Raw genomic sequence first — 15921 nt, 5'->3', positions numbered from 1 at the left:
ATCAGCGCGATTGAGCTTCCATTTTCTCAAAGGCAGAGAAAGATAGCAAAAGCTCGATTTACACCGATTGAAATTTCTAGAAACTTGGGGACCATATACAGGCTAGGGGAACTCATATTAATGTTAAAAAACCTCAGAAAGTGAAAATTTCATGTCATGGGACCTTTAATCTGTTTGAGAAGTGTTTATTTTGGATAATCAAAAGACTCTGATGTGATGACACTAACCTGTGATTACTTACCAGTGTTCAATTCTGTTTATCGCCAGGAAGTCTGTGAGAATACCAACCGGTGAATAGGTCTAATTATCTGTCCTGAGTTCTGTTCTTCCCTGAAAAGACTTTGCTTACATTTATCTGTAAACTTACTGTTCTGTATTTATATGTGATATTTTTGTCCCTGCTTATCTCAGGCATTGCCTGTTTAATTTTTTTTTTCTTGAATAAACTCCTGCAACTTGCATCTCCTCTCTCATTTCAGAATAACATTACAGTAAAGTGATAGTTGTGAAAATAAAAATAATTTCTTCACTTTGTGACATTCCAAACCTGTCTGAATGATCCAAAAGCAGATCTGCATATGGCAATAATCCCAATCAGTCACTGTTCACTTTTATGGCATTTCACGAGTTCACACTTACATATAATTTGAATGGGTAAGTTTAATGCGTATATGGCGTGCTGTCCGGAGGGAGGGCTCCGAGCTCTGAGTTCGGCCCGAACCCAGAGTAGCCTACTCCCCCCGTATGTAAGTGTTTAGTACTAGAAGTGTGGAGAAGGGGGTGGTGGAGGGATGCTGCAAAACTGTCAATGGAATGAGGTGAGACTGCTGAGTATATATACACCTCTTACCATTGATTGCTGAGTGCTCTCCACTTGAGTTAATTATCTGAACGTGCTCCTCCCGAACCTTGTTAATAAAACATCATTTCAATCTCAAGCAGCAAGAAAATCTGTGTAAATCATTATGTATCCATTCTTTCCATAAACTGTCTTTTTCAATTCAATGCAACAATTTACATAAAAATAAATGTGTTTCATTAATCAGGCCTTGTGAAAGTGAATAGATTTACCGTACTCTATTGTGCTCCAAAAATGTCTAAGAAGTATTATATGGGTCCACATAACTCATGTGTTATAGTTTTAAGAATGCTTTTGAAGTTTTATCTGAATTTCGAAGTTTTATCGCTTCCATTTACATTCACTTTTGATGAGTGTAAAAGAGCCAAAGCTCATTTAGATCTCAACCCTTATTTCTAAAACTCACCATTATATCACCTTGTCTATAACATTAGCCTATCAATGAATATCTCATAAACTGTAAAAAATGTAATATTATTATGATTATCAATATGTTATTAATATGTTGTTGATATTATTATTGGCCAACGAAGGGGTGTATTCTGATAAAAAATAAAAAATAATAATTATAAATAAATAAATAAACAAAATGTAGTCTCAAACATGACCACGGGATGTCACTGTCATTCCACAACCAAAGCACAGGCTGACTTAATGACAGATTTGGTGATTTAACAGAAACTTTTGGCGTTTTTTACGTTTACGATTTCACACTGTTACACTACAAATATTATCATGCAATAACACAAGCATATTTAATCTCTTTGTGGTCGTATACACACTGCGTTGAGCAGTTAATCGCATGACTCAATGCCTGTCTGTGTTTAATTCATTGCTAGCAGTAAATCCCGTCGCTCGTGCTCTGGACTGATGAGGATCTAAAGCTCGCGATGGGTGACGCGCGGACAGATGATTGTGGTGTCTCGCGCTGTCAGGACACTTTCTACACGGACGAGACCACAAGGACGAGTTAGGCTATCTATCAAACAAGAGAAAACTGAAATATTACCTTTCATTCATTGGATTATAATGGAAAGCTGTGCATTCATTTAGAGAAGATCAACAAAATGGGTTCCAAACTAATACATCTAACTAAAGATTCCCAGTCAAGGTTCGGCTCACGTGCCGCTGTTCCAGTTGGAATTAATTATTCAGAAGTGTGCAGCTCTTCATAGTGAATCTGTGGAGCGCGTGCACAGGTGAAGATTCCACAGGTAAAACCGCATCATGATGCCGACGGACCAAATGCGCGCCTCGGTCTCTCCTGTTTAGGGTTCATAAATGTCAGAAACGTTAATGGGACATATCATAGATAACCCCTTTGGCCAAAATGAGCGTCTATTCTCACCTATGGCGGATTCTGCAGATATTATTGCCAACGATAATCACGGCTGTCACTCAAGGTATGTTGATTTCTTAAAGTCTAAAAGTTGGAAGAGGCGAATCATAATGCTTGGGTCATTGTAAATAGTAGTGTATTTAGGACCAGTGTAAGGGGTTTGTAACCTGAAAATGAATCCAGAAGCATTCAGAATATCTTTAATGCCTGACTCGAGATGCAGTCTCGTTTTAGACAGGTCATTCTGTTAACAGCCAGAATATTGAACAGGAATTTTACAGTAGTCTATACTTTAAGGTTGACTGTGTCCCATTCCATTCCATTTTTTTTTTTTCAGTTTTAGAGACACACATAGGTTATTTTTATCTTTCATTAAACGAATGTAGCATGAAAAGTTAATGGTTTAAATCAAAGTAAATGTCTTAGGGAACACTTCAAACCCTTCTTACAGTACATTATACAGATTAAAACAGTACAGTATAGCTATGGTTTGTATAATTAAAATCGCACAGTGTCATGATTTTGACATAATTGGTTGAAATTATATTAAAATTAAAACTATTAACCATGCATTTTTCTTCAATTTATGGAAAATACGCATCATACACCTTTATTTTTTTAGAGGGGTCACTCGTGGTTCTCTTTGACGCCGATGGAAAGATAACTCATAACTAAAGGAAAGGAAAGGCTGTACAGTATAGTACAGAATACAAAATAAGACGTTACTCATATATTCTGAAATGTTCCATGAATTGGGGAAAAAAAAAACACATTTTAAGTGGCATTATGGTGGGTAGGCTACTAGAGGCTGAAAAAAATTCTTATTAAAGCAAATGATCTGCAGAAAGTGACTCAGTTGGTGCAGCTGGCCAAATTTTGAGAATGTGTGATTTCTTCCATGGCATTGGCACGTGCCGTCTTATGAATGGGCACGATCCTTCTGACAAACATGAATCTATATTTATATGTATCTGTATAGGCCTACTTATCTGCAGAAGTTACTTTCCATTCAAGACCTTAAACATTCTGGATAAAAGTATGATAAAGATTAAATCCCCATGAAACTGATTTTTCAAATAAGTTTTAAGGGAATTATTGGATACAGGATCATTCCCAATCATCCCTCTAAGGTCTTTGCTCACTTCTCACGCTTTAGTTTCTCATTTCTCTCATCTGTGTCAGTCCTTTCTGTACTCTTTTTTTTTTTTTTGTAGTGAGTGCTTGTTTCTCAAGGCATGGTCTGGATAGGATTAGTGCTCATCCTGTCCCAGAAACAGTTTCTACAGCTTCTCTCATTCACAGTCGCTGAGACATCCGTGCTGTGTGTGTGCTGTCTCTTTAATGTTTTTTAAGACATTTTAAGATCACTTCTGTGTTGTTACACATGAGAAATTTATACAATGTCACACAAGCAATTGCGCTATTGTTGTACTGCTTAAATAAACATGATATATGTATGCTTTTATACAACAACTCTAACAAAGTTAATATTGAGTAACTTTTCAGACAAAATTTGTCCAGTTAGTTTATATATTTTATGTCTCTACCAACAAAACTAGTTCCAAAATAAGCAAAAGAATCAAGCCCTTTCGGAAATGCACTTGGCTAATCAACATTTCGATGTTAAAGTACCGTTTGTTCAACTCAGTATCGTGGTGCATACAACAGCTTCACTCTCTGAAATTCATGCCGAATTTTATTGGTTTGTTTTAAAAGTTCAAGAAATTAAACCATACAGGTTGAATATTGATGATGGAAAAGAGAGAAAGGAGGAAAAAGATATCAAAAGGCTTGCTTGCATTCAGTAGACCCAGTATGATGACTTGCTAAATATTCATATACAGTAGTTGCATAATTGTTAGTCAATGACTTACTTTTTTAGGATGTAACAGGTTAGACTGATATCAGATGACTATATATGCCATAGTTATCTGCAGGCATATGTTTTACATTCATTTCAATATTGTCTGTTGATATACTGTAAAATGTTAACCGTCTGTGTAAGACTTCATTAGTCCCCATCAGTTTTCCACATCAAGCCTTCAGCAGTAGGATGCCCTTAAATCTCCTTCTTAGAGTTTAATGTGGTGACATTTGGCATTAAGGATGTATTACAAAGGTTGGTGCTGACTTAAAAGGTAGCATGCAAGCTTGCTTGTTGACAATATGATAATGTAGTATAATCATGTAAGTATCTGCTTTAAACTAACAGCTGTCATAACATTATATTTATGTCATCAGTACCAAAGTCATCCAGCATAAAGGCTCCAATTGGTCAGTGTAAATGTACTCTGCTCTGCCATCTGTCCTTGTACATCCTGGAGCGTAAATGGTGCTATAACTGCTGCATTGAATTATTTGTAATTAATTGCATTTGCTTAATTTCCCTGCTTTACCTGAACAAAATGTTTGATGAACACACACAGATAATCAAAACATTACAGAACTCTAAACTGTTTGGAAAATGTCAATTCATTAATTCAGGCCCGTTCACAACAAGGATGATAACTTTAACAATTACAATATGGATATAGTTCTAAAAATCTTTCTAAATATAAAAGAATAGCAGTGTCCACCCCGCAACTATAAAGACAACAACTTTAGACATAAAGTGGTGATTGGGAGTTTTAAAGGGATTGTTCACCCAAAAAATGGAAATTGTGTCATCATTTAATCACCCTCAAGTTGTTCTGCTGAACACAAAATAAGATATTTTGAAGAATATTGGTAACCAAACAGTTGATGGACCCTATTGACTTATATGGTATTTTTTTTTCTCCATACTATGGAAGTCAATGGGGTCCATCAACTGTTTGGCTACCAATATTCTTCAAAATATCTTCTTTTGTGTTCAGCAGAAGACTTTGAGGGTGATTAAATGATGACAGAATTTACATTTTTGGGCGAACTATCATAGCAAGAAAGAGTGTCATCTTCAGTTTTATTTAAAGAAGTTTGAGGTATTTGGAAGAAGAGTAGCAACTGTTGATGTGTCTCAAAGGGACATCTGCGCTGTCAGCTACTGTTTGTAGTCCTTTGAGACTGTATTCTCACAGCATGGTGGTGAAACCCACTGCTTTTTCCAATGTTTCCTTAACTACTCAAGAGTTTCTTGTTTAAAAAAAAATGTTTTCACAATTGTGACCCTGGGTCATAAATCCAGTCACGTCGCAACAATACATTGTACGGGTCAAAATTATCGATTTTTTTTTTATGCCAAAAATCATTAGAATATTAAGTAAAGATCATGTTCACCATCACCATGAAGATATTTTGTACATTTCCTACCATAAATATAGCCTGGTAATACCAGACTCTGCTACTTCACTTTGCTTCGTAGACAGAGTCTGGAATGGCATAACAGAGAAGTGTTTTCTCTCTTGCTAGGGGGCGCTTGTCTGAAGTTTAAAATCATTGGTTACCCGTAAGCCAATCACATAACGTTTGGTTATGGCGTGTGTTATGCGCATGCTCAGCCGCATTTAACTTTCACTGTAAACCATAGACTGTAAAAAAACACATGTATGATGCGAAAACAAAACCATCGAGCGAAATACCGGAGTGAACATGGCTGTGAACGACTTTTGCAGATTATGTGAAGTAAATCTACGCATCCACGGTACAATCAGCGTGTACGTCACGGCTCTCAGCCCGCCCTCTGTTCGTTGATTGGCCCGGCTGTTTCCAGACCGGTGGCAAACAGAAAGCTCTGAAGCTGTCTCAGACTGAGTACAGAAGCGAAATGAAATTGAGCGGAAGTACGAAGTCTGACGTAGTCAGGCTACCATAAATATATAAAACATTTTTTTTGTGAGTGAATGCTGTACAATCGCAAAGGCGATTTTCTCAATGTTTCGATTTTTTTGCACCCTCAGACTACAGATTTTCAAATAGTTGTATCTCGGCCAAATATTGTCCTATCCTAACAAACCACACATCAATGGAAATTGTATTTATTCAGCTTTCAGATGATGTTGATGATGATAAATCTCTTGACCCTTGGTACTGGTTTGTGGTCCAGGGTCACAATTTAGGTTTGTCCGAACGTCTATGAAACCTACAGTAAACCTTTAGTACAGTAAAACTAAATGCAAATAATAAAATCAAACTAGCCATATTATCTTGCATTATCAATTGTTTAATTATTGGCTTAATAAATAATAATATATTTCAAGTACATTTTTTGTTGCAATTTTGGTATTGTGTTGCGTCACCAATTGATTTAAAATGTACGTTCTGGGTCTTGAAGCAAAACCAGTTGAGAAGCCCTGATCTAGAACATCATTCACTCCACTGTTGCCGTTAAAGCCATTTTGCTGAGCACATGCAGTCAGCAGAATGCTTTCTTAGGGTGGACTGAACAGATAATGCATGGATGGATAGAATCTGAGTGATTTTACTATATATTTTGCAAGAATATTTATGGAGGGTGAAATTAAAACAGTATTATTTATTTCTGCTCTCAAACCTAGTATCGTTGTTACAGTTGCACTACAATAATGTCCTATTAGTTAACGTCTAATAATATGTTACAGCACATCAAATCTTTGTTTGTGCCTTGGGCAAGGCAACTAACCTCCAATCACTCCCTGGGTGCCACAGCAAAAATGGCTGCCCACTGATCCGGGTGTGTGTGTGTGTGTCCACGGTTTGCTGTGTGTGTACTCACTACTCCTAATGTGTACACTCACTTTGATGGGTTAAATGCAGAGGAAAAATTCATAGGGTTACCATACTTGGCCTTCACATGTCACTTTCACTTTATGTTAGTCCTTTAAATAATTTCTAAAGTACTCTAAAGTACTACTTCTAAAGTTTACATTCATCGAAGGTTAAAGGGATAGTTCACCCAAAAATGAAAATTCTGTCATCATAGACTCTCCCTCAAGTTGTTTCAAACCTGTATGAATTTCTTTTTTCTGCTGAACACAAAAGAAGATATTTTGAAAAATGTCTGTAACCAAACAGTTGACGTGTCCATTTACTTCCATAGTATTTTTTTTTATTACTATATATATCGCTTTCATTTTCTTATACATTGTGCATCACCTCATTTCTCAAGGAGTCTGAGTTCATTCGTTCAGTCTCTTTAAACAACCCCTTTCCAAAGGCCTACTCCACTCTGATTGGTCAGACGGTCCAGTCTGTTGTGATTGGTCTACCAATTACAGCACGTGTCAGAAAGGAAACGCCTATTACCATATCTGAATTTCAGCTCTGGAGGCTTCCTCGGCACTTGAATACACAGTGATATGAATGATGGTGCCGGTTTTTCTAGTCCTCATCCTTTTGAATTGCATGTAAAGTGGATTTGCAGTGCTGAAAACAGCATCTTCTCGACATGTTGACAACACAAACCAAACTCTCCCAGGCCTCAGCTACAACTACAGTGTTTGAGGGATGGTCAAAGTAGATGTCATTCGCGGGCACCCAAGGAAGAGCATAGGCTGGCATTATGCAAATGTGTTTCATTGTTATGTTGGCATGTAACGACTCGTTAAATCAGTTCAGAATCCATTCTTTCTTTTAGAAGACGACAAACAATAGCTTTATTTGTCATGCATTTTGATCTTTAAAACTTTGCAGATCTTTTAGATTCACAAACTTGGATACAACTTTGGTTTTTCATTGAAATTAATATTAACTAAGAATAATAAATGCTTTTGAGTAATTTTTCATTGTTAGATCATGTAAACTGATGCATTTTACTAAACAAATGATACCTTATTATGATGTGTTACCAGTGTTTCTCATGCCTATGCCAACATTTTTACCTGCCAAAGTCATGCATCTAATTGCTAAAATGCTATTTATGACTTCATAGTCATACCTAGTTTATTTAAAAATGTAACTCCCCATTTATACAATTAATATGAACATTAAATGTACTAAGAATTTATCTCAGTGTTTAGCATGCATCATTAACACTGTTTTCCCCATAGTATGGCTAGCAGGCTTATTAGAGCATCATACAAATACACAAATATAATAAACACTAAACAAATATACAGATTATCTGATCAGATATTTTGACATGAAAGAAGCATTTAAACTTTAAACACTAAAGAAATGTTGTGCTCAAAAATGTAACCTTGGTCTTAGACGTTTTTAAGTAGCATAAACAAGTGTGAAGTTGCTTCTAAAGAGATTAGGAGAAAGTGGAATAGGCATAGTTTACATATGTGAAAATTCTGTCATCATTTACTCACCCTCATGTCATTTCAAACCTTTCTCTTTTTTTTTTCTCGAGGTTCAGTGAAGTTCATTGTTGTTTTGGACACAATTAACTGTATTTCTGTGCACAAAAAAGTTCTATGAAAAAAAAGTGTTCATATACTTTTTCCTGAACTGAATGGTTTGTTTGTCTGTGTTTGGTTATACACAATTTCACAATCTGTGTAGAAATCCAGTCCAAAATAAGTCCAAAGGGTTCACTTACTTTTTCCCTAACAACTGTGCAAAACACAGAAAAAAACTATAATTTAAATGACAATGTCAGCCAGGCAGAATGTTATCCAGTTCAGATTAATCTTTCTTCTTTGCATGTTCTGTGACTGCTTCAGCTGTAAATGTGAGTGTAGGGGTTGTCATGTGCCATGAGTTCAGTTTGAGATTAGTTTGAGTCAACTGGCCTTTCACTGCATGACTCTACCACTCAATCTGCTTTTTAAAAAAATTATTTCCAGGAATTTTGGACTCATCCTTTTGAGCTCATCCTTGTTATTGGAGTTGATTTTTTTATTTTTTTTATTTTTCATTTTACTGGCATATAATACACAATGTTGGATCTCAGACTTCTCTGAGTTTACCAATCCGCAGGAGTTTTTCATGGATCTACTAGAATATTAAATTGATATTGCGCCTATAAGATGAAAGTGGGTGAAGCTTGGGTGGATTAAAATAGGCTGCATTGGGTGCAATATTGCAGATTTACATTTGGTATTTGGTTTCCATCTTAGTAAAATGTAATATTCATATTTTCATATTATGTGGTAGCAGACCAGGGCATAAATTCAGCTCTCTTTATTGTATACTTGACAAACATAGTACATGCCTCTTATGACCAAGCCGAGTCACGTTAAGTTTGTTAATGAATTATAAATATTAAAGACAGTATTTCCTTTGAAAATCATCATTCATACAGTACATTTTATTTTAGTTTATTTTAACCATATCTCTATTGCAATTTTTTATTTTATTTGAGCTCTTCTATATTTGCAGCCTAATCTTGCAGTGGAAATGTCAATCTACCAATAGTTTTCTTTTGCACATGTGATAAGGTGTTTTTAATGACAGCACTTTATGATTTACTGAGGCAAGCTAACATTAAGTGGCCTCGGAAATGTATGAATGAGCCTTTGCCATATGGCAAAGTATCAAACTAAGTGGCTTTTTTTTATGTTGCGCTAGCACACTTATGTAAAACAATAAAAATATGTTTGCTTGGTTGCAAATTACAACAGAAAGGATGAATTACTGAGAAACATATTTGAAAAAAAAAAAACATTTTCTATTGGTCAAACACAGTATTGTTTATCTCAGAGCAAACTTCTCACACTCTATAAATTTCCGTTAGGATACATTAAAAATAATTTTGAGGAAATGATCTATGATTTACTGAATGAACTCTGTTGCATGACTACCATTGCAAAGAATGTTGACCCACAATATAGTCAGGACAACAGTCTCATATTTACACAGATTTCTATATATTTTTTGGATAATGGAATGTCATCTATATTGAGAACTGTTGAAAAAATTGTTGAATCCTTAGTTAAAAGACTGCTAAATTAGATTCAAAACAGTGTAGGCAGAGTGGCAGTGCTGCATGCTGGGAGATTTAAATTGGGAGATTCAGAATATTTTCATGCCAGAAATTTTGCTATGATGCACACATGCATTTCTTAGTGTGATTTAAGTGTCATAAAAAGGCCAGTATATGTGATATAATGGTACAAAGTGATAAACTTGAAAGGAGTGTAAATTCAATACGAAAAAACATTGGCATCTCGGGCTGAATGCAGAGACTTACATCATCTTGTATTCATGGCGGCATCCAATCCAATAACTTTTTTAACCTGTCTTTTATTTGCATTGCTTAACCGTGGCAGTGATACACATCACCAAATAGTCACTAGGCTTGTCATTATAACAAATTGTTATAAATTGAACAACACCTCACATTTCATAATTATAAATTACTGTAAGTATATCCAACCTTACCCTGATAAATACAGTACACTCAAATTAATATACTGTATGTACTTTACATAGCAAATCTAAACTGCTTAAATGTTATATAGTCGAAAAATATAACACATCCTACTTTACCTTTTAGTATACTCATGTAAAGCAGAATATTGTATACAGCAAATCTCAGCTGCTGTATAGAGAGAGAGAGCAAATCTCAACTCCTTGATTCTTTTTGTTGCAAAATGTAACTATATTATTCCCCAGCTCTTTATATAAAGTTGGATATGTAAGTATTCCAGCTTTGACCTAGCCTGGGAAAACCCAGACAACTTCCGGCAAATTTAGATTTGCTCTGCAAGTAAGTCTGGCAAAGAGCTCAATCAAGTCCATTTCCCCATGCCGAGAAATCAAGGCACCAATCAGAAACGTTGAGGCGGGGTTTACACATGACGATCGCTCTGATTGGTTTTAGGTCAGCCTATCCAGAGGCATTTGAGCGACGTCCACTCCGACGTGCGTTGGTGAAGCGCACCAACTTTTAAATGCATTATTATATTCAAATTGCAAACACATGAGGACAGTCTCCATGAAAGACCCACTGGCAGATGAACATACTACTACATTTCACTCCGAAACGGTAGGAAATTAAATTAGATTTAATAGAGGATTTTAACTGTGACAAGATGATTGACAGGGCAGTTTACATGACGGGATGCACGCGACAGATCCGTCCGATAAAGATGACGAAGTAGTATGTCCCAAAGTTGCCTACTTTTTTTGCTACACATTCAAAAGTAAATACATTTTCTTCACAAAAAGAGTACATATGGCATAGTAGTGTAACATAGGCGAATTGGGACGCAGCATATGGCTTTACACATGACGATCTCTGATTGGTTTTAGGAGTTTAAGGTCTATCCAATTGTGCCCAGAGGCATTTGAGCGACGTCCGTTGGTGACGCCCCCTTTGGAAATGAGTTATTAAAGGTGCTTTGCCAGACCATAACTCAGTTACTACTGAGAATGGTCTGGTTTTAACCAGGCTAGCTTTGACCTGCTTACATACAAGACCTATATAATCGGCCAGCTTTAATCTGCTTAATGCAACTGTAAGGTATGACGATATTAAAACATTAACGTCATTACTTTCTGTAAAGCTGCTTTGTGCAATGTGTATTGGGAAAAGCGCTATACAAATAAAATTAAAAACTTGACTTGACTAACCAAGACAAACCTTGCTTAGCTTCCGAGATCAGAAGTTTCAGTTGTATGGTCGTAAGCAACATCCAAAACAATTAAACCCCCCAAAAAATTATAAAAAAAATAAAAAATATATAGCTACTGAGATACATTTCGGTGGTGCACACACAGGACTATGTAGACACACTGAATGGCATGAAGACAACATTACACAACTCTCTTAAACTAATTTCTTTCCTTATTCAATTGTCTCTTTGTTCTCCTGCAGAGCTGGACAGTCAGGAGATCTCCGATGCCACTAAATCCTCCACCCCATATCCGTTGTTCCTTCCCGTAACTTATCAGGTATGGGATGCTGAATACTTCCTACTAAAAGAAGCAGGACAGGACATCATGCGCAATTCCAGCATGCAGAGCCACACGCAGCCATTTGTCATGCTCCGAGCGGGACGTCTCCCAGTTATCAATGCCAGCTTTGGCCCAATCTCAACCAAACAGGAGATCCCCCTGGACTTAGTGCAGTCAGTGCAGTTATTCCGGCCCTCACCACCAGTTTTCACCCTCAATTGGAGAGTCCAGTCCTTCGTCCTGACTCGGTGGATCTATTCGTCTTCTCCCAAAGTGCGAGTCCTGTTCTACGTGGCTGGGAGAGACTGGGACAGAGGAGAGAAGGAGAAAGGAACAAAAGATGAGCTGCCGTGCGTGACTGTGTATGCCTTCTGGCAGACTCAGGAGGTCCGTGGTTCCTGTGTCATCCGAAATGAGCGTGGAACCTGTATGGCTGAGGTTGACCCTCCTGCAAGCTGGTTCAGCCCAGTTGAGGGCAGCTCCAGTCGGGAAAGACAAGGGCCAACCCAGGGGAACCCAGTGGAGCTGTATTACCAGGCCCGTCCCAGTGCTTACGGCCCGTGCACAGCCAGCGGGGAGGAGGGCAAGAGGTGGGATTTGGGTGGTGGAAATGCTGGGCAGCCTCAGGCTGAGTACGTGCCTGTGACCCCCATGCAGAGAATCGGGAGTGTTCGGCTCCTGCAGGTCAAACAAGGGGCCATGCCAGTGTCCGTGCTCAGACTGAGAGAGTCTGTGGTCATCCAGACCTCCTCTAAACCCCTTAAGAAGACTGATATCGCTTCATTTTATGTCTACGTTAGGAGCTCAGCCAACCTGGACACTTTCTCTCTCAGGTAAGTCCTGGAAAAAGACATTTATGCATTTCGTAACTTTTCCTGGAAACCTTGCCATTGCTGATGCCATGCTCTTTAAAGTGTGATGAAAGTCCCCCTGTTTTAACCTGGTCGTTCACACCTCAGAGCTCAAAAAGTCTCAAGAAATGGGCGTGTAAACTGTGGAAAAGTGGGAGTGTAGAAGGTGAGAAGGGAGGACAACAACCAATAAAACACAGACCTGCAACACATTCACTATACAGACACATGAATATTAAAATATGACCACAAAGGGAGAAAAAACAAAAAACGGATTTGAGGGCAACTCACTAGAACTTGGGAGAAATGCACATATATCTCATTTGAAGAACACATGAGCGCATACATGTTGTGGGCTCAGGTTTAGAGAACTAGAGTATATAAAATATGATCATAAAAACTTGAAACACATTTGCTCCGGTCCGTATAAACTACATTATCCGTGTTGTGAGCGTTGTTATAGGCTACATATCGTGGTGTTCTGCGCAGAAACCGCCCTCATGCGCTCTCTGCATGTTGTTTGAATTCTCCCTGTAATGCAATCTCATCCATAATACAACGCTGTGATTAGCTTGAACAAACTCTTTCTCATGAATATATGCAGAGAATAGCTCGATGGCCAGTTGACGTAGATTCCTGCCTGGAGCCAGTCACACACTCAGAAGGCAAGCTTCTACCTCACATTCCGTGACGTTGCTTCGACTTTGCTTTTCAACCTGGAAGAACGAAGTTGCTCAGAAAAACGCAAAAATAATCAATATCCACTCATTAATGAAATGTATGAATGCCTTTCGTGTTTTCAGTGATGTGCATATCTGTTCACATCTAAAAAAAAAATTTGGGGGGGGGGGGGTCCATGACCCTTTAAGCTACTAAACCGAAATGCCTTACCACAGTCCTAATGTATTATGAAAAATATACTAATAAATTGGGAACAAGATTTTTAATGGATTATGCCTTATTCCTGAAAAATCCAGTAATTTTAGCATCCTTTCTGGAAGCAGTGCAGATTATCAGTGCTAAGTGGAGAAATATACTCAATGATATTCTGAGCTGTTATTCTGACTGCAGAACCCTGGGGTAAAAAATTCTGGGAACATAGTCTGAGAAGCTCATTGTGCAGATTTGGGCATCTAGCTATATGGCTGACCCCAGACATGCACGTTTAATCTCCCAGATTATATGCAAAGGCATGCTGTGCCACAAACACATGATTTTTGCTTCTCACGCTCTCTGAATGCTGTTTCTTTAAAAAGCATGTCTACATATAGAGCTTCTGCTTGGTTAGACAAGGTGAGCATCATTTACTGTAGGAGTCAGAAAGAATTTAGCCAGAACCTTTATTCAAGGTGCAATGACTAGCATAAAATTAATATTCAGAGTATTTAGAATAAATATTTATACTGTTTAATGTATTTTTATAATATTTTCAACAAATATTTTTGATTTAATGACGCTAAAGCCATACTAGCCATGTCTCGCTGTGCCTATGTTAACTTTTTCTTACATTTTCTTTTGTGAAAGTAAAATTATTTAGAAGAAAGTTAATTTTGTAATATTAATATGTTTGTTTGTTTTTTCGCCATGATTGCACCATTTGACAACCTGAACTATCCTTGCCAACTAATAAAAAAATGTAGAATAATCTGATATTTTTTAGAAACGAATTGATCTCTTTACCTTGATATGATCGCTCTCAAATATTAGTATCTTAAAACTATAGTATAATAGTATTTTCAAGACTTTTAATGACCTTTTAAAAAACTATTATTATTAAAATTAAAACTAAAATTATTAGTTAAGCAGTGTTGTGACACTTTGATATTCTGACTTTATGCTCTTATTATAAAATTTTATTTTAATTCAGAAATTCAAAAATGATCATCATAGAATAGTACACAAAAATGAATGTCCCTCATCACTGATGCCTAAACATTAATTCCTTCTCTTCAAAGACATTTGAGACCTGGAAGAGCTTGTGATCCAGTGGATTTCAGCACTGGGGAAATTTGGCAAATCTCAGAAAATTAAATTAAGAAGCTTAGGAAGACTGAGGAGATTTGAGATGCCAGTTTATAGACTTTCAGTTGTGTGTCCAACTGTCCATCATGATGGAGAAAACACCTATTTCCTGTGCCTTCTGAAAGCCTGGTCTACCTGTAAAGGTGATTTATGATCACATATGTGCACTTTTGTCATGTGTGTACCATTTTATATTTACATGCCAGGTTTTTTTTAGGATAGATGGGCCTGTTGTCCTTGCCCTTCCCCTTCCCCCTTCATTCTTAACATCCATCTCTGTTGTCTCACGCTTCCCTGGTGAAGTTTGTTCCTCTCTGAAGCACATTTCTTGATCTACCCCTGCGTATGAGCTTTTTCTGCTGATATCCCATCTCTCGCTTTCTCTAAGCCCTGTTGCTCTTGCCACTTAATCACTGTCACCTTAAATCTCAGTCTGTCCACGGCCAGCTCTCTTCCATACAGCTCACATCAGTCACTGCAAACCCAGTGACGACAACTGTCCCCAGAGACTCCTCTCCTCTCCTCTCCTCTCCTCTCCTCTCCTCTCCTCTCCTCTCCTCTCCTCTCCTCTCCTCTCCTCTCCTCTCCTCTCCTCTCCTCTCGACTCAATATGTAGCCAAATCCCAAAATGTTTAAAATGCTCAAAAACATGCTTACACTTCTGTTTGACATCCATTAATCAATTTGAAAATGGTTGCTTTACAGTTTTTTATGAATTGCTAAAACTCATTTCTTGAAACCATCACTTAATTTTTCAAAACCTTAAACACAAAAAATTTTAAATTGAAAATTTTCATTTTCAAACCATATTCAGAGAATCTCTGACTCTTCTGGCAAAATCAAACAATTGCCTTAAAACCATTTTATCTGTGCTCATAATCAAACAATGCTTTCAGATCATACACACAGCGAGTCAATTTTATAAACACTACATATCATTTGTTAGACACTTTATCAAAATGGGAGATTTCAGAATCCAGAGCATTCAGTTACAGGAAAAAAGTATAGTGTAACAAACAGATTATGCAATTACGTTAAAAAAAGTATAGTAATGACAATTTACAGTAGTAAGGTGAATAAATACTGTATGCACTGCAAGTATAGTATTG

General features: G+C 37.2%; 1 protein-coding gene across 1 annotated transcript in view; it reads left to right on the top strand.

Annotated features, from left to right (window-relative positions):
• Window positions 1–1766: 1766 nt before the first annotated feature.
• LOC308681169 (transmembrane protein 132D) overlaps window positions 1767–15921 on the top strand; it is a 43142-nt gene continuing 28987 nt past the window's right edge. The window contains exons 1-2 of the mRNA XM_081349822.1: window positions 1767–2262; window positions 11860–12772. Coding sequence (XP_081205948.1) covers window positions 2190–2262; window positions 11860–12772 — 986 coding nt within the window. The 5' untranslated portion in view covers window positions 1767–2189. The remainder of the gene's footprint in view (window positions 2263–11859; window positions 12773–15921) is intronic.

The sequence above is a fragment of the Scardinius erythrophthalmus genome (genome assembly GCF_964197995.2).
Source record: "Scardinius erythrophthalmus genome assembly, chromosome: 20".
In the NCBI taxonomy this organism is placed as follows: Eukaryota; Metazoa; Chordata; class Actinopteri; order Cypriniformes; family Leuciscidae; genus Scardinius; species Scardinius erythrophthalmus.
Note: the sequence above shows the minus strand (reverse complement) of the source record. Positions and strands in the feature narration are given on the sequence as shown.